The sequence below is a fragment of the Cotesia typhae genome, unplaced genomic scaffold (assembly GCF_013202065.1).
Source record: "Cotesia typhae breed Kobodo isofemale line unplaced genomic scaffold, CoteBio_Ctyphae scaffold_91, whole genome shotgun sequence".
Taxonomy (NCBI): Eukaryota; Metazoa; Arthropoda; class Insecta; order Hymenoptera; family Braconidae; genus Cotesia; species Cotesia typhae.
This window is the reverse complement of record NW_027423781.1, coordinates 859,285-885,143: the sequence shown is the minus strand read 5'-3', so window position 1 is coordinate 885,143 and position 25,859 is coordinate 859,285. Positions and strand designations below refer to the sequence as shown.

The following is a 25,859-nucleotide window of genomic DNA, read 5'->3' as shown; positions in this document are numbered from 1 at the left end:
GTCATTCCGTAATTGACGTTGACGTAAGCCGCTCAATTGGCTAACGGCTATCAAGAATATACGTCCGGAAACGAATTCCTTACTTTTGGTCTTTCTTATCTAGATTACCTTTTAAGATATATTATGAATCATTTCAAAGGATCAATTTATAAAAATAACAACAACATTAAATATTGAAATCATTTATTTGAAACGTGCAACCATAACTTGTAAAACAACTAATTCTAAAATTCGTTAAGCCTCTAAACTACCACCAGGTACACCTTTTCTCAGGATTGAGATTAGACCCAACAGGACACTTGAAATCCGCAGCTACTTCAGGAATATTCGCCAGAAGCTTAACCATCAAAGCTTCCCGATTGACTTTGTTGAGGTCAGCTTCGCTCAACCTTGAATAAACAGGACATAGCCCTTGGAAGAAGGACATCCAGAAGAGCTGTTCTGGAGTGTGAGTCAGTCCAGTAAGAGGTTGCTCGGCACCATTTTTGGCGACGTAGTTCTGGTAAGTAGCTCTAGCAGTCCGAAGCCCCATGAAGTAGCTGATCATGTCTTCAACAGTCCTGTTACGTAGCTACAATAAAAAAGGAATATTAGAATTGCCATATCAAGCTTTGATCAAAGGATTCTTACGTTGGGCTTGGAGGCGTCAGTCAGGTTGACGAATTCGTTGCGGAAGCAATCAACGCGGTCGTTAGTGGCTAGTTCCCCGGCTTCCGTCGACTTTCGACCGAAGAAAGATATTGACTTGAAGATATTCGTCGCGATGTAGCTTCCACTGGTGCCCAAGTTCATGTACATTGGACGGTTCGCGTTGAAGTACGTGCTGGACACCATCGAAATGGGTATGTCTGTTGGAACCAACGGAATCATTAGATTCATACAAATTAAGGTTAAGCAAAGTTCAAGGACAACTTACATAAGTATCCATTGAAATTCTCTGGAATTCCAGGATGGATCGACTTGATAATAAAGAACGGGAAGACTTCAGACTGGACCTTGTTGCTCAGTTCTTTCTTCAACTTGAAGAGATTCAAGTTCAAGATCGTCTGCAAGAAGTTATCTTCAACGACCTGAGCATCCGCGTAGAACTTCTCCAATTCCTTCGGGTCCATAAGTTTCTCCGAGGGTCCAATAGAATAGACCATCTTCTTAACGACCTCAATAGCACCGTTCTTCTCCTCTTCAGTCAGCGTCTTGGAATCCTTGACCATCTTGATCATGTCTTCCTTGACAGCCGCCACCATAGTCTTGATGGTTTCCTGGCTGCTTTTGTACTGGTCCAGGTACAACGAGTTCACAGCATACTTGGCGTACTTTTTGACTGCTTGGATACACACGTCTTCTATCGGAGCTTCAGTGTAAGCTACCTGCTTCTGGAAGGCCTTCTGCTCCTCCTGGTACTCATTAGGCAAAAACGGCAGCGTGTACTGGATCAGCTTCCAAATGGCGTAGTTAGCTTGCACGCGCTTAGGAGTCTTCTCAATCAGCTTAACGAATTCCATCAAGGCTGTCAAGTTCCTTGCTGTCATGATCGGCTTCTCATCGGGGTCCACGAAGGGTTTCAAGGTCTTCTCGATGAACTTGCTCCATTCAATTCCCGGAATTTGCTTCTCAAAGTTTCCTAAAGTTACTTGTGGAGTGTAGTCGGAAACATTCCGGCCGTTTATTTCTTGGAGCTTAGCTTCGAAATCAAACGCATCGCTCAATTCCTGGCTGGCGTTGTCACTGGCGCCCATTAATTTTGCTATCTTGACCATGAACTCGGTGTAGATCGACTTCTGTTTAACGATTTCGTTGCTTTTGGTACCATTGAAGTGAGTTCTGGCCATCTATCAAAAAAAAAAAAAAAAAAAAAAAAAAAAAAAAACAACCACAAGTGTTATGTATATCTCATTTCCATTAAACAAACCGATATATGTCTTCTTACCGTAACAGAATACCTGATGACCTTCTTCTTGTCCTTGTAGATCGTCGAAGATTCCCAATCCAAAAAGTAGTTGATATTGTAACCGACCTTCTTGGCATTGCTAGTAAAATCAATCCAATTGAAGTCATCTTCCTTCCACTTATCATCTTCCAACAACGGCCAGCTCCCCAAGCTCTTGATGATTTTCTTCATCAGCTCCAAAGCTTGCTGTCCTTTGGCATCTAAGCAGAACCAAGTCACCAATCTTTGCTACTCAATCAATAAAAGCTACTTACTCTTATTAACGCAGGTCTTGTAAATGTCATCAATCAGCTTGTATGGCTTGGCTTCAGAAGAAGTTCCCTTTTGGATCAGCTTCTTGATGTTCTCGTTCCTCAGGACCTCCAGCTGAGTGTAATCATCATCAGCCTTGTCGGTTTTCTTGTAGCCTCCACACGCAAATCCGAAGAAATTCTCGCAAGGATTTATGTTGACGTCCCGGTATCTTGTAACTCGGGCCGCTGCATCGAATCAAATAGTTACTAGGATGACTTTTTTTTTATCAATAACTTCAACAACTCACCAATTTCTGATTGTTCCACCGAGCAAGTATTGCCAGTGCACTTGTGCGACGCCACTTCTTTAAAACAATCAACATAATCTACTGAACAATTAGCAACAGTGAGTTATACTTACCGTCATTCTGCGTAATGTCGACCACCGCTGCCGAAGAATTCGAAAGAAATACGAATCCTATCACAGTTAGCATCAAAACGCTAGCAGTCCTTAAAAAGCATCGTTTTAATTTTAGTTTCCGAATTTTTGGTATAAAATTTTGTATACAAAAAACTTACTTAGGAAACAGGTTAGGCTTCATTGTGAATCAAGTTAAACTGTCACTCTACGAACTCCTTGCCATGAATAGCAAGCATCGAGCACCTCACGTTGTTAAATACCAGTTAAGGCGCTTGCCATTCATTGAATAATCCCCTATTAGCTCATTTAAATAAATTCCCCCTGTAAACTAAGGCTCAAGGGCAAAGCACAATGTCATTCTAGCACTATTAGCATGAAATAGAGCACTGACAAAGATCTCATTGCTCTGATCTTGTCAATTACAAACTTTCCACAACTCACAATTTCCGATCCCAAATTGCCAGATATTTCTTCCTTTGAATAGACTCATCAAAATTCTCTTACAATTCGAATAAATAATACACTCTTAATTGAATTAAACCTTTATTTTCATAACAGCTATTTGTATTTGTACATTAATTTCGTAACAATATCAAGCTATATGACGTCGCTCACCACCAGGAGCATTTACGCTCGGGATTGAGCATAGAGCCAACAGGACACTGGAAATCCTCGCTTATCTCAGGAATTAACAACAGGATTCTCATCATCATGTACTCAAGATCGTTAAATTTACCACCGTCAATTGTCCGAGGGTAGTCATCCTTCGAGAATCTAATTGCGTCGCAGATAGATTGGGCGAATCCAATCCAGAACAATTGCCTTCCGGTGTAGGGAACGCCTGGCAAATGAGGTTCTGCGCCAAGTAGCTGTTCGTAAGTTCCGTAAGCCGCTCGGGAACTACGAAATCCTAGGTACTGGGTGATCAGCTCCTCAGGCTTGGTGCGACGAATCTGGAAAAGGTAGTTTTAGAGGAAGTTTCAGTGGACTTTCAGGGGAACTTACGTAATATTTAGCTTGCTCTGTTGGTAAGTCAGAGTATTGACGGAAACATTCGAGATTTGGAGGCTCCTCGCCTTGCATTAAAGCTGTCAAGTTGGTTCCGATGTGGATCAGTGGTTCCGCAAGATTGAAAGCGATGTAACTACCGGTAGCACCAAAGTTCAAGGACATTGGACGGTTTTGGTTGAACAATTCGCTGGGAATCATCGATGTAGGGATATCTATCAAGAATTACAATGATTTAGCGACCATTTCGAGATTTAGAAAGTAATGTCTTATCGTACTTACATAGGATATCATTCTGGATTTCCGGCATTCCTTGATCGACCGAATAATCTTTATTAAACTTAGCCACTTCCAATTCCGTCTCAATGCAAAATTCTTTCTTCATCTTAAAGACATTCAAATTCAAGATAGTCTGAAGGAAGTTGTCCTTAACAACCTTTGCATCTGCGTAGTACTTCCTCAATTCCTTCGAATTCCCCAGTTTTGCCGTAGGCCCAATAGTGAAAGGAATGTCTTCAACAATCTTAATCCCATCCATTTGAGCTTCCTTGGTCAAAGTTTTCGACTCTCTAATCATCTTGATCAATTCCTGCTTGATAGACCTACCAATACTCTTGATCATCGCTTGGCTGGTCTTGTGCTGATCCAAGTACTTGTACTCTAAAGCTATCCCCAAGTATTTCTTGACCATATCGACACAGTACTCTTCCCGAGGAGCTTCTAGATGTCCAACAACTCTATGAAAAAGCTTCTGCATCTCCCTCAATTCGTCCGTCAAATAAAGAATCGAGTACTGGACCACCTTCCAGATCCCGTAGGTCGCTTGCACCCGCTTTGGAGTCTTGGACATCAGCTCAGCGAACTTCGTTAGAGCAGAATCATTCCACACCGTCAAAATCGGGTTGTCAGTGTCTACCCAAGGAATCAAAGTTTTGTCGACGAACCGCTTCCATTCGATACTCGGCCAGCGCTTCTCCAGTTCTTCTACCGTGATATCTTGAGGAAAGTCGCCACTTTCCATCACATTGATATTCGCCAGCTTCTCCTCGAATTCGAAGGCGTCTTCCATGTCTTTGACAAAGTCATCAACTTGTGCTCCAAGAAGTCGAGCTATCTTCAACATATAGTCGCTGTAAATCTGCCTCTGAAGAGTTGTCTTCTCAGTCATTGCAGAGTCGAAGTAGCTCTCCGCCATCTGTTGACACAAGCGCTGAAGAATCTACAAACTGATCTATCTTGAAACACTTACCACGAGAGAATAGCTCAGAGTCCTTCGGCTCCCAACATAAGTTGGCTTCGGAACCCAATCCAGGAAAAAGTTAACGTCAAATCCAGCTTTCTTGGCGTTGCTGGAGAAGTCGATCCAGTTGAACCCAGATTCCTTCCACTGGTTCCCTTCTAGAATCGGCCAGCGACCCAAATTCTTGATGATCTCCTCAGCAGCACCAGAGCTTGTTGTCCTTTTGCATCTAAGCAGAACCAAGTCAATTTTCGCTTCTTAATCGATCAAAGCTACTCACCCTTGTTGACGCATGTCTTGTAAAAGTCTTCAATAAGTCTGTAGGGTTTGAAATCAGAAGCTCCCTTCTGGATCAGGTGGTCTACGTAGTCAGCCTTTGACAAGGGATGAGCTTCAGGTTTCTTCGCTTTCTTGGAGTTCCCGCAGACGAACCGATAGAAGTTGTCGCAGGGGTTGATTGAAGCGTCCCGAATTCTAACGATCCTAACAGCTGCATCAGAAAATGATGAGGAAAATTGGGTATTAGGAAGGTAAGGACTTACCGGATTCTAGTCGCTCCACGGAACAGGCGTCGGTGGTGCATGAGATAGTAGAAGCTGCTGGTGCTATCGAGCAAAGACCGATGGCTATGAACAAGCTGGATCTAACCCAGGAATTTGTTCTACGAAATGAACACTGATTAGCAAAAGATTCCACTGGATCACTTTGATAGAACTTACTGATGCATCGCAGGGATTTAGTGTTACTGACAGACTGCTTACGTTGAATATCAGAAACCTGATCCTCCAGTTTGTTAAATAGCAGGATTGTGAGTTATGATAATTGATGTTAAATCATAACATTATTACCTTATTAAAGTAAATTTGTGAGTGACTTTCGTCAAGAGCAAGGACAAACTCATCATCGTCATCATCATCATCATCAATGATATCATATTCCATCATCATATAAAATATCTAGAAGCCTGCAAAGCTAGCATTGACTCATCCAGCGTGGATCATCAGTATCTAGGTCATTAGAATTTTTTTGTTGATCTAATTAGAATTTAGTGGGTTGATTAGTCAATTCTAAATTGGGTAGAAGTATAATAACTAATCATAACAAAAACAGTTGCATCGTTTATTTAAAATTCTACCAAGCTGATTACATGAAAAATGAAATACACCCTAGATTTCATTAATATAAAGCTACCAAGCACATTTATAAAGAGGATTAAGAGTGGAACCAAGAGGACACTGGAAAGCCTCTGAAATCTCGGGAACAGTTGACAGGACCTTCGTCATCACGTACTCAACAGCATTGAATTGGTTGTTGTTGATGTCCCTTTGTTCCTTCAGCTCGTAGTATTGCGAGCAAGATGCCTGCGCGAAGGATATCCAGAACAGTTGGTCCACGCTGTAAGGCAGCCCTGGAAGAGAAGGTTCTGCGCCATGTTGAGCGGTGTAGATCTTGTAAGCGGCCCAAGAAGTGCGGAATCCAAGACGCTGGACTATCAAGTCTTCATGGAATCTATTGCGTTGCAGCTGTAAGGAATCGAAGCTGCTTAAAATTCAAGAGTAGAATAGTTGGCTGCAAGCTTTATGGTGCTTACGTTTTTTCTCTTTGTTTCCGAAGATAAGTCGTCGTAGTAGTGTTGAAAACATTCAAGCTGTTTTTTTACAGAATTTTGATTCGGATTTGCTTTTCGGAAGAAGGAATCGGCGAATCCGATGGACATGTAAGTGCCGCTGGCGCCGAAATTCATGTACATTGGTCGGCTTTCATTGAAAAAGGGTCCGGGAATCATGGTAGTTGGAACGTCTATATAATAGTAGTTTGAATTTTATGTAAAATGTCAGTAAAAAAAAATAATTATCCACTGTAAACTGTAAGAATAAATTTAAAAGATAATTATAATGAATTAATTAAGAATAAATTATAAGAAATTAATTTTATTTACAATTATATTTTAAAGTTCGTTCAAATTTTGTCCGCTAATAGTTTTTATTTAAATACGAATTAAACGCCCGCTTAAGTTTATAAAGTAAATCATAAAAAGACACACTAGGGAACTGTATTAGAACTATATATTTAGTATAGTATGCAGCTGTCTTTTTAACCTCTATTTACAAATAAATAATTATATATGGCTGCTCAAAAGACCCGAAATTTCTTAAACTGCCGGCCGAAAAAAAAATTAATTATAACTAAACAAAACAATATTAAGCTGGCATTTTCAATCCGCGGCTTCCCATAAGATAGATGAAGAGATTAAAAAATAGATTGAGTTTAAAAATATATATTATCAAAAGTTATTGTGTTTGCACCTCCATAAACACTTGATAAATCTCCTCCATTAGCCATTAAACCACTTTTTTTTTTTTTATGTAAAAATAGCTATTAATTGATTTAAAAAAAAATTATAATAACTTCAACTGTGCTTTTTATATGGAAAATATGATTGTCAGACTTACGTAAGCGACCCTCCAAAGTATCCGGGATCCCTGGCTCCTCTGAATCAATACATGAAGAAGGTTTCCTCATTTTGACTAGATTCAAGTTCAAGACGGTCTGCAGTAAGTTATCTTGCACAACTCGCGCACCTGCGTAGTATTTTTCCAACCCTCCAGGAATGACCAATTCCTCCATCGACCCAATGGTCACTGGAGTTCCTTTAACAGCTTTGACACCTGTCTCCTTAGTCTTGTCATCAATGGCTTCCGAACTTTCCACCACTTTCATCATCGCGTTCTGAATAAACTCGACCATTCTTCTGATGGTCACCTGGCTGCTCTGATACTGACTCAAATGAAGATACTGCAAAGCGACTCCTGCGTACTTTTTGATCATTTCAACGCAAGAATCCTCCAGAGGCTCCTCAACATACCCAACTTTCTGATAAAACTTCTTCTGCAGATCCCTGAACTCTTCCGTCAGATAAGGAACTGAATACTGGACAATCTTCCAGATTACGTAGTTAGCTTGGACGCGTTTCGGAGTCTTGGCTAAAAGACCAATGAGTTCCGTTAGAGCAGCAGGGTCCCAAACATTCAAAAGAGGCTTCTCCACCTCGGTGAAAGGTGTCAGAGTTTTCCCAACGAATTCAATCCAATTGATACTGGGCCACTTTTGCTGAAACTCTTTGATGGTGAAGTTGCTCACTCGGCACTTTTCGGTGCTTATATTCAGCAACTTCTCTTCAAAGTCAAGTGCTTCTTCCATGTCTTTGGCAAAGATTCCAGTTGCTCCCAAAAGTTCGGCTATCTTCAATCTATAGTTCGCGTAAGTTTGCTTCTGCGAAGGTTTCTTCACCATGAAGGATTCGATGTCACTTGGAGACATCTGTCAACATCAGCATCTAGGAATCCATTTCAAGCTACGATTTAAAAAAGCTGACTTACCTTTACAATGTATTCGGATTTTGGTAGTTCATGACACTTTGGTTCCCAATCCAGGAAGTAGTTGATGTTGTAACCAACCTTCTTGGCATTACCAGTGAAATCAATCCAATTGAAGTGATCTTTCTTCCACTTGTCACCTTCCAACACCGGCCAATTCCCCAAACTCTTGATGATCTTCTTCATCAGCTCCAAAGCTTGCTGTCCTCTTGCATCTACGCAGAGCGACGTCACCAATCTTTGCTACTCGATCAATCAAAGCTACTTACTCTTGTTGACGCAGGTCTTGTAGATGTCATCAATCAGCTTGTATGGCTTTACTTCAGAAGAAGTTCCCTTTTGGATCAGCTTCTTGATGTTCTTATTAGCCATTGCTCCTAGGTGGTAGTCATCAGCCTTGTCGGTTTCCGTGAAGCCTCCACAGGCAAATGCGTAAAAGTTATCGCAAGGATTGATGCTGCTGTCGCGGTATTTCATCACTCGGGCTGCTAAATCGGACGGCTGGCTGGAAGAGCTTGGAAGGAAGCTGATAAATCCTATCACAGCTAAGAGCAAGACGCGCTCGTTTAACCTGAAACCATAATCGCTTATCAATGATTCGATATTACAATTGTGCGAAAACTTACCTTCGAAATGGATTGTGTTCCATCTTGGAGTATCAACTGGTCTGCTTGCACTGCACCAAAATTACAATTTGCAGCTTTTTAAGTAGTAACCACGTGAGTCACGGTAATTCCAATTGAATTAAATTATTATTATCTTATTACCTAGAATTGCAAAAAGCAGAATGCAAACATACATCCTTGGATTAATAACAACCAATCAAGATCAAAGTTCAAGATTTTTAAACGCTGGATTCTTTGGATGGGATTCTGAAATAAGCTAAAATTTTCCACTTGCAATCATAAATTTATTTCTTTAAGCGTTCACGAGTTCTAAAGCTACAACCAAGAACATCTCTTAACAGGATTAAGCCTAGACCCATAAGGACACTGAAAGTCCGCTGAAATTTCCGGAATATTCGCGAGAATCTTCATCATCTTGTAGTCAACGACACCTTGGCCAGAAAAGCCACCATCAAGAGGGTCATTGGATTTCTTGTACTCGGAGCAGAACGTCTGACCGAAAGATATCCAGAACAGCTGCTCCTGGGAGTAAGGGATTCCTTCTAAAGCTGGTTCCATTCCGTACTTGGCTGCCCAGCTCTGGTAAGTGGCCCAGGCAGCACGTAACCCAACGTACTGGGTAATCATATTCCTTAGGACTTGATCTTCGCTAATCTGAAACCAACAACAGGTCAATCCAATTGAATTGAATTAAATCCCTGATTAAGCTTACATTGGTAACCTTCGTTCGATCAAGGTCATCATAGAGATGCGAGAAGCACTCAGCTTGCTCCCTAATCTTCCCGGAGGAGTTCCTTCCAAAGTCAATAAGCGCTTCCGCGATTTTCATAGCCATGTAAGATCCTCCAGCCCCAAAGTTCATGTACATTGGTCTGTCGTTGTTGAACAGAGGGCTAGGAATCATCGGAACCTTGATATCTGTCAACAATCCGTACAATCAGTAAATTGTTAAGATTTCCACCAGAACTCTAGAACTTACATAGACGACCATCGAAGTATTCCGGAAGAGCTAAATCATTGGAATTAAAATCATGCGGCATAACTTCAGAGAAGACCTTGCTACTGAAGTCCTTCTTCATCCTGAAGACATTGAGGTTCAGAAGCGTCTGTAAGAAGTTGTTCTTCACCACCACCGCGTCAGCGTAGAACCTCTTCAATTCTTTCGAGATAGAAAACTTCTCCGACATTCCGAAGACAATAGACATCTCAGTGATAGCCTTGATCCCCTCGCGCTTAGCTTCGTCATCCAGATCAGATTCTCTGATCATCCTGATCATTTGGTTGCTCATCGCAGTGACCATATTCTCGATAGTCCCTTGGCTACTTTGATAATGGTCCAGGTACAGGTTGATCACCGCGTACTTGGCATTAGTCGTGACTACCTCAGCACACTCACTACTGAGCGGCTCCTCCGGAAAGCCTACGAGTTTCAGGAACATCTTCCGTGTCTTCCGAAACTCCTCAGGCAGATATGGAACCGAGTACTGGATCAGCTTCCAGACAGCGTAATTAGCTTGCACCCGCTTGGGAGTCTTCTCCATCAACAGAGCGAATTCCGTCAGAGAGGTGCCGTTCCACACGGTGAAAATCGGGTCCTCGTTAGTATCCACAAAAGGAATCAAAGTTTTGTCGACGAACCTGCCCCAGTCGATACTAGGCCACTGTTTCTTCAAATCTTCCAAGCTTATGTCTTCAGTCTTGCTGCACTTGTTCCCGGAAATAATGTCATACAGCTTGTTTTCGAACAGAAAGGCTTCGTTGAGCTCCTGGATGACGTTACCAATGTCCGCTCCCAATTGCCCGGCAATTTTTAGCATATAGTCCGCATACATCTCTCTTTTGATGATGGTCTTAGCTTCCATTGCGTAGTCAAAGTAAGACCGCGACATCTGTTGGGTTAGATTACCACCAAAACTACTTTACCATCATCAGAGCGTTGAGTTTCTACTTACCCTAACGGAGTAACGAAGGATTCTTTGGTTTTCACGAGTGAGACGCTGTGGCGCCCAATCTAGGAAGAAATTAACATCGAACCCGGCTTTTTTGGCGTCGCTGCTGAACTCTATCCAGTTGAAGTTCTCTTCAGACCAATTGGGATCCAAGATTGGCCAGTTTCCAAGGCTTTTGATGATTCCTGCCATCAGTTGCAGAGCTTGCTGGCCCATTTGCTCTAGAAAAGAGCGAATTTTGTAACAAGCTCTTTTAGATCATGCTAATTAGTGCTTACCTCGGTTTATACATGTCTTGTAGATGTTGTCGATGAGTTTGTAAGGCTTGAAGTCGGAAGAGATCCCTTTTTTGATCATCTTTTCGATCAAGTCGTGCTTGAGAGCGATCAGGTGAGAATAATCGTTGGATTTGTCGGTTTTTTTGTACCTTCCGCAGGCAAATTTGTAGAAATTGTCACAAGGGTTCACCTTTTCGTCGCGGTACCTCATGATCCGCGAGACTAGTGCAATTAAAGACATTATGATCAAGCAATTAGACGCAATAGGAGCTTAACGTTTGTAAGTGGAACTTACCGGTCTCCAAGCGCTCTTCAGCACAAGCTTCACTCATCCACTGATTAGACACCACTGGAAGAACAGAACAAGATTAATCAAGGGTTTGGTTAGGAATTGTGATTGTAACTGAAACTACCATTGCGCGGGGCGTCAATCACGGAACCTGAGAGCGGTAAGACCAAACAAAACAACTCAACAGTCGGTAGCCATTGACCTTTTCTAGAACAGTAATAAATTAATATAATATTGAACTTTGGGCAGGTTTTATCGGAGATTCCACTAGATATCTTACTTAAGTGTCATTTTTTATGTTTCTCCGGTTATCCGTACTAAGGACTTGAGACAAGTAACAGAAGACCACCATCTCGTTTTGTTAAATAGTACTTGTGATAAGTTACGGCTCATTATCTTGTTAAAGTAATTTCGTAAGTTACGCAAAGGACAAAGTCATTGTTGTTTTAGAGCGTACAATGAGCCGAAATGATATCATCGCTTATTACCCTCGTAATTATCGTGTTATCCAGAGTACCCAAGACCTACTTTCGATTTATTTACTCACTACTTACCTCGTTTACTCAGTGGACAAAAAATTAAAGTTAAAATAGTAAAATTAATTAGTGTCGAAAAAAAAAAAAAGTAAATTGTAGCTCCAAGTGTCTAGTTTTCAGATATGATCATGAAAATTTTTTATCATGTTCGGGTCTGGAGAAATCCTAAGAGAACCACAAAAAAAAATTTTCCAAATTTTTTCTCGTCTTAAAAAAATTCTACGGGCTTCAAAAAATTTTTTTCCATTGTTTCGCTGAAAAGTTTTTTTAGAAAATTTAATGCCCTTCAATTTGACGTAATCAAAAAGCCTGTACGATGATTTGCCGCGGAGTTATCGTCAGTCAAAGCAAAAAAATACTTTTTCACTTTGACAATCAATAACTATGGAAATAATGATCGTATAGAAAATCGAAGGACGGTTTTGAAAACTACAGGATTTTTTCTATAAGATACTGTGAATAGCTTTTGTCAAAAAAAATTTTTTTGAATTGAAAACTTTAACTGAAAAAACGACAAAAATTCGTATAATTAAGGATATTTGGATAACTTGGTATAACTTTGGATAAAATGGATGAACAAAGGATATCGTTGGTAATTCTTCAACCTCCAAGTGTCCTCTAAAATCTCTGAAAAATTCAAAGCGCTGGTATTTTTTTTTCATAGTGCCCCGAAGCTTTAAATTCTTTGTTTTTGCAAAAATCACCATTATGAGCAGATTTTTGATTTTTATTCATTTTTTCAATGAAAAAAAAATTTTTTCTCAAAAATCTTTGTTTTTTCAATCAAAGAGATTAATTTTTCAATAAATTTGAAAAAAAAAAAAATTTGAATTTTTTTTCAAAAAATTTTTTTTTTTCAAATTTCTGCAACAGTCTTATTTAAAAATTATTATAAAGTTATTTAAAAAAATAATATACAATCTAATATTTAAAATAAATAAACTGTCACGCTAATAAACATCGCAACATTCACATCGTAGACATCCTTTAAATTGTCATGTACAATAAATTAATCCTCGTAAAATAAATTCCGTGTAATTTTTAAAATTAAAAAATTAAAAAGTAATTATTTTTTTAATCAGTGTCAGTAAAATAATTTTACTCTTTATTTTGCGCACATAAATTCATCAATATTAGGTTATAAATACAAAAAATGTACCGATCATCACTAATCTACAATCAGTTGCGAACCGGGTGCATGGACATCAGTTCGTGGATAAGAGACACCTTCGAAATCTCCCTGGGAATCCTGATGGAATTTTTGGGTCGCTTTGTCGACTTGGCAATTGCCATCTCTCATTTAATTTTCCAAGTCGTCTGTTTCTTGCGGGATTTGTGCATCGAAACAATGCAGACATTTGCGAACGTATTCCGGGGGGTGGTCAACGTCGTCAGGTCAATTAGCTCAGAAAATGTCGAAGACTTTGCAGAAGCTTGCCTGGTTGTCATACTTTGGGTCGCTGCGGTGAAATTTTTCTTCAGTCTTGTCGACAAGGTAATTTATTCGAACATAACCTCATTTGGAACAAAGATTTTAACCTAAAAACAGCGTTTTGCAGAGCTACGGGCGGTACAATCCACTGAGGGTGTTTAAAAAATCACGAAACACCGAGGATGACTACGAATCGGGAATTCCTGCGATCAGGGATCATATGTGGAAGACAAATTCTAAGAAGAAATCAGTTGTACGGAAAAAACGCAGTAATAAGTATTAATATTAATATTAATAAATAATTTACTTGCACATCATTGCTTTATTATTAACAAAGTGTATAAAAATTATATTTATTAATCAATGTTAATACATTTTTGATCTGATGGTTAAACATTTTAGTTATTTACATACGTTAGATATTAATAAGTTTATAAATAATAATAATTACTATTATAATATAGTACGTTGCTATTATAAATTATAAATTTATATTTAATAAATATTATTATTTTTTTATAGTTAAGAAGGCATTGTGGTAAAGTTAGGTTAAATTCGTTTGTGTCGGCAATTTAACCTCTCAGTCGGATACGATTGTTATCGCGAGGTTGTAGTCAGGCCAGGAAAATGTTTTCGGAAGTTGGACCTGTTGAACAATAATTTTAAATGATAAAAATAATTTTTAAAATTGATTAAAATAAAATCAAAAAAAAAAAAAATACTTTTAAATCTTTCGCGCCATTTTCCACTTACATAGAATTTAAAAGCTTCTTTGAATTATTAAAACTAACCTGAGTGAGTGAATTAAATATCTGAAATTCTTCGGCCATTTTTGCGGCAAGCTCATCATTGATAAGAACTTGCAACCAGGGACCTTGAACTACAAATGGCTTATCACTAGACACAAATTTCCCCGTGACCGAGGGTGCAACGAAGGTCGTCGCAGTGTGTGATAGCACGGATTTGAATGTAAAGTGTCTTCCATGCATTATTCTTCCTCTGGAAGAACCAAATATTGATCATCATCATCAAGAACAATACAAACCTTACCAGATCTGGATGATACTAACTTGACAGCAAGAGGAAGAATCCTTCCAGCTTCTAAATTGAAGGACAAATGCAACCCCGGAAGAGTTTTCACCGTCGGACTGTAATTATTAAACAGATCTCCATCCCGAGAGCCATCGTCCTGCATACTTTCCGTCTTTATCCCGAATTTATTGATGAGATCGCCGTCGTCTTCATCATCAGAATCCCTTTTCTTCTCGCGGTAGCTTTCTAAGCTGACGTTGTTCTCCATTTGCACCCACCAGCACTTGGCAGACACCCCACTGAGGTTAGAACCCTCCCGCTCGATGCCATTTTGGACCTGCACTGCCACCATTGGATCCTCCATGGCTGAGTAGGCCCGGTTTACATTCGTGATCAGCCAAGGACCGCATCCAGGGACTGTTTTCAAGAGGTTTATCATTCCCTGGCCGTTCCAGTGCTGAGCTGCCTGCAGCTCTTCAGGAGTCACGCCGACTATTTGGACGAAGGAAACCTGGAGGTAAGATTTTTTTTTTTATATTCGTTTATTAATAAATAAATAACTTGTGTGTTTAATTAAATTGTTTTTAAAAAGTTTAGTTCAAGTGATTACAACAAAATAAATGTAAAATCAGCAAAATTAATTTTTTTGAATTCAAATTTTCGCGCGGTTGTGACGTAGTACTATATCCGCTTTTGCAACGCCATCTTACAGAGAGTTTTAGAACTAAATTCAAAAAAATGTTATTAATGAATGTAAATATAAAAAAAACTATTTTAGCGAAGAATATTCATTTTAAATGTTTAAAATTAAGTTAAATTACCAATCCGTGAGGGGTTGACACTGACTCTAGTAACTGGGGATCCTTGGCCATCAATATTTGAGTAATCCGGCTGTTTTCCTTCCCCAGAGGAGAGTGCCAGGACACATGGTCCCCAGGAAGAAGCATGTTGCCCGAAGTGAAGACATACTTAGCCAACTGCTGCATCACGTTTGCCGGCCAGGTAGGTGGCGTTTTTTCTTCCGGTTCTCGAAGAAGACGAAATGTTAGTTCAAACCCGAACCCGCTAGGTTGCCCCGGGAGGCTTTTTGCATGCAACCTGCCATCTCCATGGAGGTCTGATAGTCCCAAGCTAGATTAAATTTAGATATTAATTTTTTCTTGATATTTATTTTAAAAAAATTTTTTTTAATTAAATATTTAATAAAATTGAACTTTAGTTGTTATATTTTATTATACAAATTTATTTATAAAAATTTTTTTTTATAAAATCAAGACAAATCAATCACAGATATGCGCTTGAATTTTCGGGGATAAAAAATGCAGATGGTAGACTTTAAGACAGTTTATATTTATAAGTAAGGATGTAGGGATTAAAAATAGCTTTTGGCTATTAGGGTGTTCCTGTAAGTAAATGACAAACCGGAAACTGTACCGGAAAGGAATCTGATGACAAAGTAATGTATAAATAGAATTTACGGAGATGGGTATTGTGATATATGTCTACTAAATTACTTTGAAAAAAATTTTTCAAGCAAGAAAATTTTTTAAAATTTTTATTTTGAATCCTTAAAATATTTTAGATTATTTTTTTGGTCAAAAATATGAAGAAAAAAAAAAATATTTACCTTATATAATGCCAATGTGGAGGAATTCCTAGCTCTGGATTTCCTGGATTTTCGTACATACTTATATAATCTAAAGGATCTGGGCCTCCAAGCCTAAAAAATAATTAATTTTAATAAAATAGTATTTTAAAAAATTTTTTTTATTATTTTATTTAAAAAAAAAATATTTTACTTGCAATTTTTTTTTAATTAGATTATAAAAAATTAAAAAAATCAAGACATTTTTAATAATTATAATAAAAAAAATTTTTTTATCACAAAAAAAAATTTTTTTTAAAAAATCAGAATAAAAAAAGATTAATTACCAAAATTTTAAAATAGCAGTGACAGTAAGTGGATTTGTCTGATCAGGATAGAGCTGTCTGCAAACACTATGTAGGGCATCTAGCCCCAACGCACGAGTTGATGGTGTCATATCGTTATTTACTTTATTACAGGGCCCGTTAAACTCCAGCTCCTCTTTTTCTCTCATATTTACGCTCATTCACGGCCCACTCTGATAACTCACCACTCACAAAATAACAACACTCCAAACTAACACTAAAAATCGACTAATTACATCGGAATAATTATTTTATTTCAAGCTAGTGGTCTTGTTTATGACCAGAGAAGCTGATGAGCTCTGATGAGTCAAGCGATAAAAATTGTAGAATGCTTTAAAGTATATTTCTGTGCTTGACTGCTAATGATTAACAATCTACAGTTTGATTTTTAAAAAAAGGTCTAGGGACTCTAGAAGGGACAACATGACCCTAGCTAGGAATTTTTAGTCCTTTGGATAAGATTCACTGCAGTTGGCAATGAAGAGTTCTGGTGGGTTGGAAGAGTAAAGTTGTAGCTAAGAATTAATCTAACAGGTGGCGTTGTGTGTTTCAGGTCGACGTTGGACGGTTGGACGGTTGGACGGTTGGACTCGGGTATGGTAAGTAAAAGTATAAAGACCTTATTTTTGACCATATCGTCAATTTTATTTTAACTTTTGCGTAGTTATATTTATATTGTTGCTTTCTACGGGATAAATATTAATCAAAATAATTTTATAATCAAGTTCATAATAATTAAAACTCAAAGCTAACCAAGATAACTTCATCTTCAGTTGCGGCAATAATCGATGGATTTTGTTGATATTCCATTATAATTAAATCAATAATTGGCTTGCTGGATATATTTGTTACTACACTGCTAGTAATTCTCTCTTCTATGTTAACAATATCCATATAATTCTCAATGTGGAAAAAATGAATGTCACCTTAAAAGAAAAAAGTTTTTAATCCCTGATTAAGAAATCTAATTTGAAAAATGATTTAAAAGCATCGGATTTGAATACCATATAGATATACAATTAACATGGAGGTAATCATTTCAAATCATCGTTTCTGAATCTTTTGACAATTCCCTTATTTATAACCAAAAATTGTCATTGGATTATTAAAACTCACCATTTTGCAGGCCAATTATGAGAATTTGTGCATGTAAAACTACTGCAGTAATTTGGGACCCCAATTTGCTTTGAATATCATACACATGCCACTCATTTTCGTAAAAATTAGTCGATCCAATCTTGGAATCTGCGGAACAGTCCAAAATATATTAATATAAATCAAGTAAAAAGAGGTATGAATTTAAAAAACTGACCTGCTAGTCCGAAAAAGAAGATTATTGTTGGCATAACAAGTCGATGAATGTCGTACAAATCTTCAGGAAGCTTAATCCAATCTTTTTCCTGTTCTACAGCGAAATGCGATATCCTGTTGTCCTTGATAATTGCTGCAAGGAAGTACAATATCGTTCCAATTTTTCCTTCTTTCATCATCATTGACATTGCTGTTATCTGTAACCCAATATACGGAGTTTTAATTCGTTGCATTGCATTGGTGCCGCAACAAAAAGAAAAAGCAGTATTACATATTTTCCGTCAATGCATAAATTCGCGATTAATTCTTTCGGTCTCAAATTTAATTCATAGACAGCACCGGGAACTATTTCATCTTCGCTGTTTAGCTCGTATGATGTTAAAACACCATCGTACTCAGCAATGCAAAAATGTCGACCCTCACCGGTACTGAAACAGTTAAATCAGCATCGAAAATATAAGAAGCGATGAAGTGATTACCTAAAGAAAATTGTTTTCGATTGATAATTACCATATGTTGTGGGATTTGCAATCACCGGCAAAAATTCTTTGCTTACGTTTGAGATCCCAAAAGGATAGATGACTTTTTCTGTCTCTCGCGACAATTATCACCTTTGCAGAATGTTTTCCCTTTCTATTGGCTGTTTATATCAAAAGAAGAAATGATAAATACATTGAAAATTATACAGCGCTATATTTTTTATTATATGGTTTTATACGTAACTGGAATACCAAAATTCGCATTGAAGAATTCGATGACTATGCTGTACAGTGAAAACCGGAATGTTCTTATCAATTACTGAATGATCATAGCAGTTCATGAGGCCATTCTCGAAAGATACTAGCAAGTATTTGTCTGAAACAAAGGAAATAATAGCAATCACCAAAGAAGACAAAATAAAATCAATAAGACAATTTTACTCACCAAAAGTCGTAATACAAGTAATATATGTCCCTACATGAGACGCTGACAGCATCAAATTATTATTATGAGGACTTTCGATGATTCTGGCCCACTTTTTGAACGACAAATAAGTTCCTCTCCACAGATCTTGGTTGTCAACTTCACTCTGGTGCGTTATAAGCTCATGTGGAAACCTACGAGCCATTGTCATTGTTCGACAGTCCAACAATGTCTGTTCGTAGCACATGAATCGCCACACTTCTAGTTCGTACAAATGTTTCTTCACTTCTTTGCAAAACTCGCGGTTCACCATCCTCAGCCCAACGAATGTTCTAAAGTCTAGCTTCTCAAAGATCTTCTTCCACAGCGATTTGTTAAGTCTCCTCCTTTGGAAATTAATAAAAATTAATAAAATAACTTTAACATAGAAAAAATAATTTTGACAGCCCCGGTAAGGAATCGAACCCGGTTCCGTTTGGTTGCGCCTTAAGGGCACTTCCAGTTACGCTATCCAAAACGTTCAATACGTTAAATACGTTAAATCTACGACTTAAATTTCAACTCGGATTAATTTTAAACAAGAATAAGTTAATAATTGCTTACATTTTGTGATAATTTCTAAACGACGTTCTTTAACTGATCAAACTCGAATGACTAACTTAGAGACACTCTCTAACGATATAAGCTTCTGTCACGACAATATTAATAATGGATTGATTTCTGCTAACATCATTTAAAATGTTCCAAATCAAAAAGTGTGGAAAGATAAGAATTGATTATATCATTAAAGGAAGACTACTTGCTCAAGATAAGACAATTTATAAATAACATGGAAGCTTTTTGATATTAAAAACACTGTTTATTGTAAAATTGCAAAAGATAACAATTGGTACTTATAAAATATAAACAGAAAACTCTAGAAAAAATTAACCAAGTGAACTTTTTGTTCAGTGACTGCAACAATGCAAGGTTTTTTGTCAACTTCTAAAATAGTCAAGTCAACAATTGGCTCGGTGTCAACCTCAATTTTCCTGGAATTTTTGATCCTCTCTTCCAGCTCCATGATATGGCCGTAGTGCGAAATGTAGAGTAAATGAATGGAACCATCGTCCAGACCGAACATCAGAATTTGGGCATGCAGCGCTATCGATCTGACGTTGGATCCGAAGTGCGGGCCCAAATTGTATTCATGCCACTCGTCTTCATAGTAATTGGTCGATCCAATACTGTTTTCTGTTTATTTTCAATTGAATTAGACAAAAGATTATGCTTTAGTATTGATTTTAAAACTTACCGCCAATTCCAAAATAAAATGTGATGTTTGGCATAACCAGCCTTTGGAAAGTAGCATTTATATTTTCCGGTAAACGAATCCAATCTTTTTCTTGGATATATTGAAATCTAATCAATTTTCCGCCTTGTATTTCCCCCCTGTACACGGACAGTACAGTGCCGCCCTCTTCGTATGCCATTGCTTTCATCTGGAATCAAAATCCAACGTCATAATTTGAATTTATCAAAGGATTCGTGATAAATCTATTAAAGATTGTGATATTAATTACATTTTTTCCGACAAGACAATGCGCAATAAGTTGTTGGTTCTCCCCGAGTTCCAAATTTTTCGTCGGGCCAGGTGATATAAGGTTACCAACCCTCTCATACGAGGTTAGAATTCCTCCCATATCGCCTATGCAGAAATGCCGGCATTCTCCAGAGCTATTTAAATAATATAAACCAAAAAGTTTGGAAATAGATGAAGCTTTTTTGGCTTTAAATAAGATAGACGAAGATTACCTGATGCTGTTAGCGAAGAAACCATTAGTAGCGATCTCAACTTTGTTCTCGAGGTCCCAAAACTTCAAATCGTTGTTGTCGCCTAGAGATACAACCAGTACGTCACCATCTAGAGGTGGAATCAACAGTATGTAAGCATTAATTAACTACAAATCAGTTTAAAAATTGTTAACAGATATCTATAATGTAATTACGTAACTGGAATACCAAAATTCGATCTGAACTATGCCGGTGCCGTGGTATGCTAAGTAAAATGGCTGATTTATGTTATCAAGGGTGTAATTTGCTATCGCTCCATTTTCATAAGCAATTGATATATATTTATCTGCAGAATAAATCAATTTCAAGCCTAGTTTTAAAAATCTGAAGACATTTTAATATAATTTAAACTCACCAAAGGTACAGACACAAGAAACATCTCCAAAGTTTAATGTCGAAACAATGGCGTCCTTCGTGGGCTCGTTTACCAGAACCTTCTGCCATTTCATAAAAGACAAATAGGATCCTCGCCAGATAACCGGATCATCAATATCCATCCAATGGCTAATCAGGTCATAGGGATAAGCCCGCTGCATCGTATGCTCCAGGCATTCGTACAAGATTTTTTTATCCGCCAAAGATTTCCATCCCGGGTGTCTGTTCAAGACTCTTTCTATCAGTTCATAGAAATGACGGCACACCAACCGCAATTCCATCAACTGTGGAATGTCTATCCTATTGAATATTTCGAGCCATATTTCGTTTGGAAAAATCTCCTCCCTTAACAGAAATTATTATTTGTTAGAATTTTTGTCTAATATAAAAGTACTTGTGGTAATTACATTTTTTAGTGATTAGTAATTAGCTTCAGGCTAGATCGATTATTTCGAAAAATATGATTAATTTAGATAATAATAAGTGTAATAAATATCTTTTGTTCTTTATCAAATGCGATAAAATGACATTAATCGAAATGAAGTCGTGGATTAATTTAATAGTCACGAAAATTGTTATCTAGAACTTTGGAGAATTTTATTTTACGTATATTATTCAACGGAAAATTAAAAAAAATTATCCTGCAATTGATCTGACCGATTTCATCACTGTGGGCGCCATTTGAAAGGACTTGGCCAAACTTAGATTTTGAATACATTTCAGACTGATTTGGACCGATAGATTTCGAGAAATCTCAAAAAAATCGTGAAAAAATACGAAAAACATTTTTTTTTTTCCAAGTGGTTTTTTTGGAATCACTTTTAAACGGTTTGATCGATTATCTCCAAAAACTAATCAGCTCTTAACCTTGAAAAACTACGTCGATCGCTGCCAAGCCTGTCAAAATCGGTTGATTCGTTCGAGAGATCAATAATTAAAAAAAAAACTGAGAGTAGGATTTGAACCCAAGACTTTTACCGGGATATTCATTTGTTTTTCGATAAAATAGAAACCTGGTTATCCAACTAAGGAGATTTAGGAACCTTTAATTCAGAACTTTCTATAAGTTTAAGGATACTTTATAGGATAAAAATTTAAGGATACTTATTTAAATTGCTTACCCCATTATAACTTAAAGGACAAATCAGGAATCTCAAATGTATGAAATGTATGACTATTAGAATGAGGCACTTCTATTAATTTATCTATCTAACCGCATTGGCTGACACGAGGACGAACGTGTAAATAACTAATCGTGAGTCATGTGTCATCGGACGTTGTTGTTGGATTTGAAAGACGTCATTTGATGACTCCTAACGCCATCTTATTTAATCTAAGATAACTTTCATGGAGATTCTACTGATTAATAGTAGATAATGATACTTTTGATGGTAGAGCAGAAAATTTATCATATCCGATTTTTTCCCTGATTAAGAAATCTAATTTAAAATGATTTGAATGCTAAAAATTTTGAAATTTCAGCGGAAATACCCCAACATAGCTCCTGTAAAAAAATTTCATGAAAATCAAATAAATTATCTCAGAAAATTTCCTTTCAAAATTAATTTTTTAAAAAATTAAAAGAATAATTTTAGTCCGTTAAATAAATGGAAATTCAAAGATTATTTTGACTCATTAGTCATAATTTCGTTCAAAGATGTGATTTTGCTGAGTCACGAAAAATAACATCACGATTGACAACAATCAATGGTACAAAAGTTCACCGAACAAAAAGGACCCGTCAATTACCGAGTCTTTGACTGAACAATGTCCAATTGTCACGTCACACAATACGTATTGTCAGGTGAAGTAAACCACAACGTACGTTAGTCTTCCGACGCAAACGTCTAACTAAAATGAAGATATCAAACTTAAAATATCTTTTGATTTTTGGAATATTGGCAAGTTATAAATTTTACAGTATTACTAATGCAGAAGTTTGTCTTCAAATTTTGAGAAACAAAAATGAATTCGAGAGTGCAATGTACTATTCTGGAAGGATCAGAAAATGGAACGAAACAACTAAAGAATTTGATCACTTTGAGTCGCTGACCGGGAATGGAACTCTTGTTTGCACTGTTGATTACTTGGATAACATCACCGGGCAAGAAGTTATTGTCGGTGTCGATACGGTAATTTTGACAACAAATAAAATATTTTAATATCTGAATTTAAGTTTACTTACTGAAATTTTAAAGATGCAACCTTATGTGGAAAAAGTCACCAATGATACAATCGATGGATACATCGGAAATATTTGGAACCTTTTGGAAGAAACTCTGAAATTTAAGTAATATTTCAAAATTATTATGCTCATCAATTTTTCCGTATTTATTATACTAATCCTTCCGGCAAAATCTCAACTCATAGATCCACGTACAAAAACGGAACGGGACACGAGCTGGACTTATTCTCCTCAAGTGGTTGCAATGTCTTCTTAGGCGCAGCAACCATCGACAAATACTACGGCGGATACTATCACTATAACCATCAACTAACCACCATTTCGTAAGTTAGTTCTCCAATAAAATCCGGCATTTTGATGATAAATATCTTAAAAACAAACTAGGTACTCATTGTACACTCGTGAAGTAGCAGCCAGGGTATCAATGTGGTGGTACATCAGGATATTTAGACCGGACTTATGGATAGCAACAATGTTTTACATCGTGGGAATTAGCGGCGTTCTCTTTGGGATGTACCGGCTGAAGAAAAAGGCGTGCTCAAATTATAATGAGTCGAACAATGAATTCTCGGAGTTGTCATTCAACTTTCTTTGTGTTCTTGGTAGCATAACTGGTCAAGGTATCTATCTATACTTTATTTAAAGTATGCATTGTGGATTACTGGAACAATATTATTTAATTTATGCCTTCATATTGATAAAACTGAATCGCAATCCTATAAATATTGTACACAGGAGTACAAAACTTGCCGTCATCATGGTCGATGCGTTGTTTGATCCTAACCTCGCTGACAATGAGCGTGTTGATAACCTGCGGATTCAACAGTACCCTGATGTCCCATCTGTCGATAAGTGGCACCATAATGCCCTTCAACGACCTCCAGAGCATCTATCTGAACGGACGCGGTTCCTATTCAATTTGCGTACGCAGCAAAGACGGACCCGGTGATTACCTCAAGCAGATTGAGAAAAATATCAGCGAGAAGGGCATCCAGATAGACAACATCATCAATCGGCCCAATTGTCCTAACATGGACGACAAGCAGGATTTCAAGTCCAAATTGTGTGACAAGGACAAGCGGATCTACTTTGAAGCTCCAGAAATTTTTCTGTCCGTTTATCGGGAAGTTAAACACAAGTGCAACATTGTTAAAGTTGCTGAGCACATTCAGACGAGGAGGATTTCATTTCTTGCTACCACCTCTTGGCCGTACAGGAAACTTATCAATAAGCAGTAAGTTTTCTTTTTAATTTTTATGTTTTCTTCAGTAAGTTTATGTTTTTACATAAAAAAGTGATTTAGCCATTAATAATGGCTCATAGAGGAGATTTTCAAGTCTTTATGGAGGTGCAAACACAATAACTTTTGAAAATATATATTTTTAAACTCAATTTATTTTTTAATCTCTTCATCTATCTTATGGGAAGCCGCGGATTGAAAATGCCAGCTTAATATTGTTTTGTTTAGTTATAATTAATTTTTATTTCGGCTGGCAGTTCAAGAAATTTCGGGTCTTTTGAGCAGCCATATATAATTATTTATTTGTAAATAGAGGTTAAAGACAGCTGCATACTATACTAAATATATAGTTCTAATACAGTTCCCTAGTGTGTCTTTTTATGATTTACTTTATAAACTTAAGCGGGCGTTTAATTCGTATTTAAATAAAAACTATTAGCGGACAAAATTTGAACGAACTTTAAAATATAATTGTAAATAAAATTAATTTCTTATAATTTATTCTTAATTAATTCATTATAATTATCTTTTAAATTTATTCTTACAGTGTACAGTGGATAATTATTGTTTTTTACTGACATTTTACATAAAATTATCGAAAAATTGAGAGTAGTATCATCAGTAATAGCTTTTATATACTACTTTTATACTACTTTTACAAGTTAAATTTTTTTTTTTTTTTTTTTTTTTGCAGCTTACTAAATTTTCGCACCGCAGGCATCCTGAACTACTTTGAACACAAATTTATATCTCGTGAATTTCCTGACACCTATAACAGCAAATTTTCCAGCGAAGTGGTTACTTTTGAGCACATTCAGTTGATTTTTTTGGGGCTCTGTATAATGTTTATTGTCAGTGCAATTATTTGTATTGCTGAAAATATTTGGATTCGTTTAGCAAATAATTCCAAAGTTCAACGAAGACGGCTGTCATATAAGAAGAGACAAAAAAAATTCATATTGCCGAAAATTTATATTAATGATAATACGTTTAAGTTACCAATACGAATTGACGATTTTCATAATATTAATTAATTAATTAATTGGAGAAGTTTAAAACCTGCTAGATATTCTCTGGGATTAATTTTATGTGTAAAGTTTAATTTGAAAAATTTATGTAATGTAAAATTCTGTAAGAAGGGTGAAAAATAAATTTTCTGGAAAATTATTAATGATTATTAAATTTAAAATATTTTTTTAAATAGCCATTCCTTAAAATTAAATTTTTCTTATAATTTTACACATCAAACAAAATTTTAAAAACCATTCCAATATTTTTTTAATAATTTTACAGTAATAAAATTTAATAAAAAAATTCCACATGTAAAAATTAAATAAAATTATTGGTGTAAATTTTTTTTAAGTGTTTTTTTATTTCAATTAATTTTTACCAATATTATTTAGAATTTTTCTAATAATATTTCCTAAAAAATTATTAAAGTAATTTTAAATTAGGAAAAATTTTCAATTTTGCCTAAAATTGATTTTATTTTCAAGATTTAATATCTTAGGAAGGAAAAATTATTTTTAGAATTGATCATTGGCCCAGCTTACGCCAGGCACACAAAAAATTGTCTTATAGACTCATCAGATGTTCCCCCCCACGGAAATCTTTAGTAAAAGGCGAAAGATTTAAGCGTGTATTGAAGGGAAACCAAAGTAAATTTTAAATCAAAAAATTCGAACTTAACACT

General features: G+C 36.7%; 9 protein-coding genes and 1 non-coding gene across 13 annotated transcripts; 2 read left to right on the top strand and 8 right to left on the bottom strand.

Moving 5' to 3' along the window:
* Positions 1-166: 166 nt before the first annotated feature.
* LOC141537449 (neprilysin-2-like) lies at positions 167-2,830 on the bottom strand. Its single transcript, XM_074258445.1, has 8 exons — positions 2,761-2,830; positions 2,603-2,691; positions 2,490-2,546; positions 2,203-2,427; positions 1,928-2,148; positions 917-1,829; positions 631-848; positions 167-571 (listed from the first exon to the last, which is right to left on the bottom strand). The coding sequence occupies exons 1-8, from the start codon at positions 2,781-2,783 to the stop codon at positions 248-250; spliced, it is 2,070 nt and encodes a 689-aa protein (XP_074114546.1). The 5' UTR covers positions 2,784-2,830; the 3' UTR covers positions 167-247.
* A 298-nt stretch (positions 2,831-3,128) lies between these two features.
* Positions 3,129-16,648, bottom strand: Su(fu) (suppressor of fused). The gene is made up of 10 exons (XM_074258782.1): positions 16,302-16,648; positions 15,997-16,089; positions 15,191-15,500; positions 14,408-14,880; positions 14,129-14,336; positions 13,805-13,808; positions 4,860-5,107; positions 3,893-4,805; positions 3,608-3,825; positions 3,129-3,555 (listed from the first exon to the last, which is right to left on the bottom strand). The coding sequence occupies exons 1-10, from the start codon at positions 16,478-16,480 to the stop codon at positions 3,214-3,216; spliced, it is 2,988 nt and encodes a 995-aa protein (XP_074114883.1). The 5' UTR covers positions 16,481-16,648; the 3' UTR covers positions 3,129-3,213.
* On the bottom strand, positions 5,103-5,772 carry LOC141537464 (uncharacterized). Its single transcript, XM_074258465.1, has 3 exons — positions 5,570-5,772; positions 5,393-5,511; positions 5,103-5,340 (listed from the first exon to the last, which is right to left on the bottom strand). Exons 1-3 carry the CDS (start codon positions 5,575-5,577, stop codon positions 5,123-5,125), a joined length of 345 nt encoding a protein of 114 aa, XP_074114566.1. The 5' UTR covers positions 5,578-5,772; the 3' UTR covers positions 5,103-5,122.
* Positions 5,956-8,977, bottom strand: LOC141537452 (neprilysin-2-like). Of its 2 annotated transcripts, none has more exons than XM_074258450.1 (6): positions 8,854-8,977; positions 8,497-8,798; positions 8,231-8,442; positions 7,304-8,171; positions 6,442-6,650; positions 5,956-6,373 (listed from the first exon to the last, which is right to left on the bottom strand). In XM_074258450.1, exons 1-6 carry the CDS (start codon positions 8,874-8,876, stop codon positions 6,038-6,040), a joined length of 1,950 nt encoding a protein of 649 aa, XP_074114551.1. In that variant the 5' UTR covers positions 8,877-8,977; the 3' UTR covers positions 5,956-6,037. The 2 variants fall into 2 exon arrangements, with proteins under 2 accessions (XP_074114551.1, XP_074114552.1); XM_074258451.1 differs by having other exon boundaries at positions 6,211-6,389; positions 8,854-8,891.
* LOC141537450 (neprilysin-2-like) lies at positions 9,116-11,719 on the bottom strand. The gene is made up of 8 exons (XM_074258446.1): positions 11,650-11,719; positions 11,494-11,576; positions 11,376-11,429; positions 11,081-11,302; positions 10,806-11,023; positions 9,833-10,742; positions 9,566-9,771; positions 9,116-9,507 (listed from the first exon to the last, which is right to left on the bottom strand). Exons 1-8 carry the CDS (start codon positions 11,658-11,660, stop codon positions 9,169-9,171), a joined length of 2,043 nt encoding a protein of 680 aa, XP_074114547.1. The 5' UTR covers positions 11,661-11,719; the 3' UTR covers positions 9,116-9,168.
* On the top strand, positions 12,315-13,911 carry LOC141537463 (uncharacterized). Its single transcript, XM_074258464.1, has 2 exons — positions 12,315-13,400; positions 13,465-13,911. The coding sequence occupies exons 1-2, from the start codon at positions 13,059-13,061 to the stop codon at positions 13,618-13,620; spliced, it is 498 nt and encodes a 165-aa protein (XP_074114565.1). The 5' UTR covers positions 12,315-13,058; the 3' UTR covers positions 13,621-13,911.
* Positions 16,649-16,892: 244 nt separating the features above from the next.
* On the top strand, positions 16,893-25,808 carry LOC141537453 (uncharacterized). Of its 2 annotated transcripts, none has more exons than XM_074258452.1 (7): positions 16,893-16,918; positions 22,399-22,873; positions 22,940-23,031; positions 23,112-23,249; positions 23,311-23,546; positions 23,662-24,160; positions 24,861-25,808. In XM_074258452.1, the coding sequence occupies exons 2-7, from the start codon at positions 22,598-22,600 to the stop codon at positions 25,198-25,200; spliced, it is 1,581 nt and encodes a 526-aa protein (XP_074114553.1). In that variant the 5' UTR covers positions 16,893-16,918; positions 22,399-22,597; the 3' UTR covers positions 25,201-25,808. The 2 variants fall into 2 exon arrangements, with proteins under 2 accessions (XP_074114553.1, XP_074114554.1); XM_074258453.1 differs by lacking the exon at positions 16,893-16,918 and having other exon boundaries at positions 22,123-22,562; positions 22,663-22,873.
* On the bottom strand, positions 16,940-19,241 carry LOC141537454 (uncharacterized). Its single transcript, XM_074258454.1, has 8 exons — positions 19,137-19,241; positions 18,555-18,919; positions 18,354-18,485; positions 18,141-18,270; positions 17,902-18,058; positions 17,632-17,827; positions 17,436-17,564; positions 16,940-17,245 (listed from the first exon to the last, which is right to left on the bottom strand). Coding segments are annotated over exons 1-8 (1,302 nt in total). The 5' UTR covers positions 19,139-19,241; the 3' UTR covers positions 16,940-17,054.
* LOC141537455 (uncharacterized) lies at positions 19,365-21,995 on the bottom strand. Of its 2 annotated transcripts, none has more exons than XM_074258455.1 (7): positions 21,863-21,995; positions 20,722-21,086; positions 20,527-20,652; positions 20,328-20,436; positions 20,096-20,249; positions 19,828-20,014; positions 19,365-19,766 (listed from the first exon to the last, which is right to left on the bottom strand). In XM_074258455.1, exons 1-7 carry the CDS (start codon positions 21,865-21,867, stop codon positions 19,450-19,452), a joined length of 1,263 nt encoding a protein of 420 aa, XP_074114556.1. In that variant the 5' UTR covers positions 21,868-21,995; the 3' UTR covers positions 19,365-19,449. The 2 variants fall into 2 exon arrangements, with proteins under 2 accessions (XP_074114556.1, XP_074114557.1); XM_074258456.1 differs by lacking the exon at positions 21,863-21,995 and adding an exon at positions 21,149-21,263 and having other exon boundaries at positions 19,366-19,766.
* LOC141537792 (U5 spliceosomal RNA) lies at positions 25,708-25,828 on the bottom strand. The gene has a single exon (XR_012480971.1). It is a non-coding gene; the product is annotated as a U5 spliceosomal RNA (small nuclear RNA).
* Positions 25,829-25,859: the final 31 nt, after the last annotated feature.

Coding starts and splice junctions, on each gene's coding strand:
- LOC141537455 (XM_074258455.1), bottom strand. Junction 20,653..20,721: donor TTCTTGTGTCTGTACCTTTG/GTGAGTTTAAAT, acceptor TTTATTCTGCAG/ATAAATATATATCAATTGCT. Junction 20,250..20,327: donor TTCTTCGCTAACAGCATCAG/GTAATCTTCGTC, acceptor TTATTTAAATAG/CTCTGGAGAATGCCGGCATT.
- LOC141537463 (XM_074258464.1), top strand. CDS start 13,059: ATGTACCGATCATCACTAATCTACAATCAGTTGCGAACCGGGTGCATG. Junction 13,401..13,464: donor TCTTCAGTCTTGTCGACAAG/GTAATTTATTCG, acceptor AGCGTTTTGCAG/AGCTACGGGCGGTACAATCC.
- LOC141537452 (XM_074258450.1), bottom strand. CDS start 8,876: ATGGAACACAATCCATTTCGAAG. Junction 8,799..8,853: donor GAACACAATCCATTTCGAAG/GTAAGTTTTCGC, acceptor TTATGGTTTCAG/GTTAAACGAGCGCGTCTTGC. Junction 6,651..7,303: donor TACTTTGGAGGGTCGCTTAC/GTAAGTCTGACA, acceptor ACTATTATATAG/ACGTTCCAACTACCATGATT.
- LOC141537449 (XM_074258445.1), bottom strand. CDS start 2,783: ATGAAGCCTAACCTGTTTCCTAA. Junction 2,692..2,760: donor AAGCCTAACCTGTTTCCTAA/GTAAGTTTTTTG, acceptor ATGCTTTTTAAG/GACTGCTAGCGTTTTGATGC. Junction 2,428..2,489: donor GGTGGAACAATCAGAAATTG/GTGAGTTGTTGA, acceptor GATTCGATGCAG/CGGCCCGAGTTACAAGATAC.
- LOC141537454 (XM_074258454.1), bottom strand. Junction 18,486..18,554: donor TACTTGTATTACGACTTTTG/GTGAGTAAAATT, acceptor CCTTTGTTTCAG/ACAAATACTTGCTAGTATCT. Junction 17,565..17,631: donor CTTCTTTTTCGGACTAGCAG/GTCAGTTTTTTA, acceptor ACTGTTCCGCAG/ATTCCAAGATTGGATCGACT.
- LOC141537464 (XM_074258465.1), bottom strand. Junction 5,341..5,392: donor CGTGGAGCGACTAGAATCCG/GTAAGTCCTTAC, acceptor TTTCTGATGCAG/CTGTTAGGATCGTTAGAATT.
- LOC141537453 (XM_074258452.1), top strand. CDS start 22,598: ATGAAGATATCAAACTTAAAATATCTTTTGATTTTTGGAATATTGGCA. Junction 22,874..22,939: donor TTATTGTCGGTGTCGATACG/GTAATTTTGACA, acceptor GAAATTTTAAAG/ATGCAACCTTATGTGGAAAA. Junction 23,547..23,661: donor TGGTAGCATAACTGGTCAAG/GTATCTATCTAT, acceptor TATTGTACACAG/GAGTACAAAACTTGCCGTCA.
- LOC141537450 (XM_074258446.1), bottom strand. Junction 11,430..11,493: donor GATTGACGCCCCGCGCAATG/GTAGTTTCAGTT, acceptor CTGTTCTTCCAG/TGGTGTCTAATCAGTGGATG. Junction 11,024..11,080: donor CAAGACATGTATAAACCGAG/GTAAGCACTAAT, acceptor GCTCTTTTCTAG/AGCAAATGGGCCAGCAAGCT.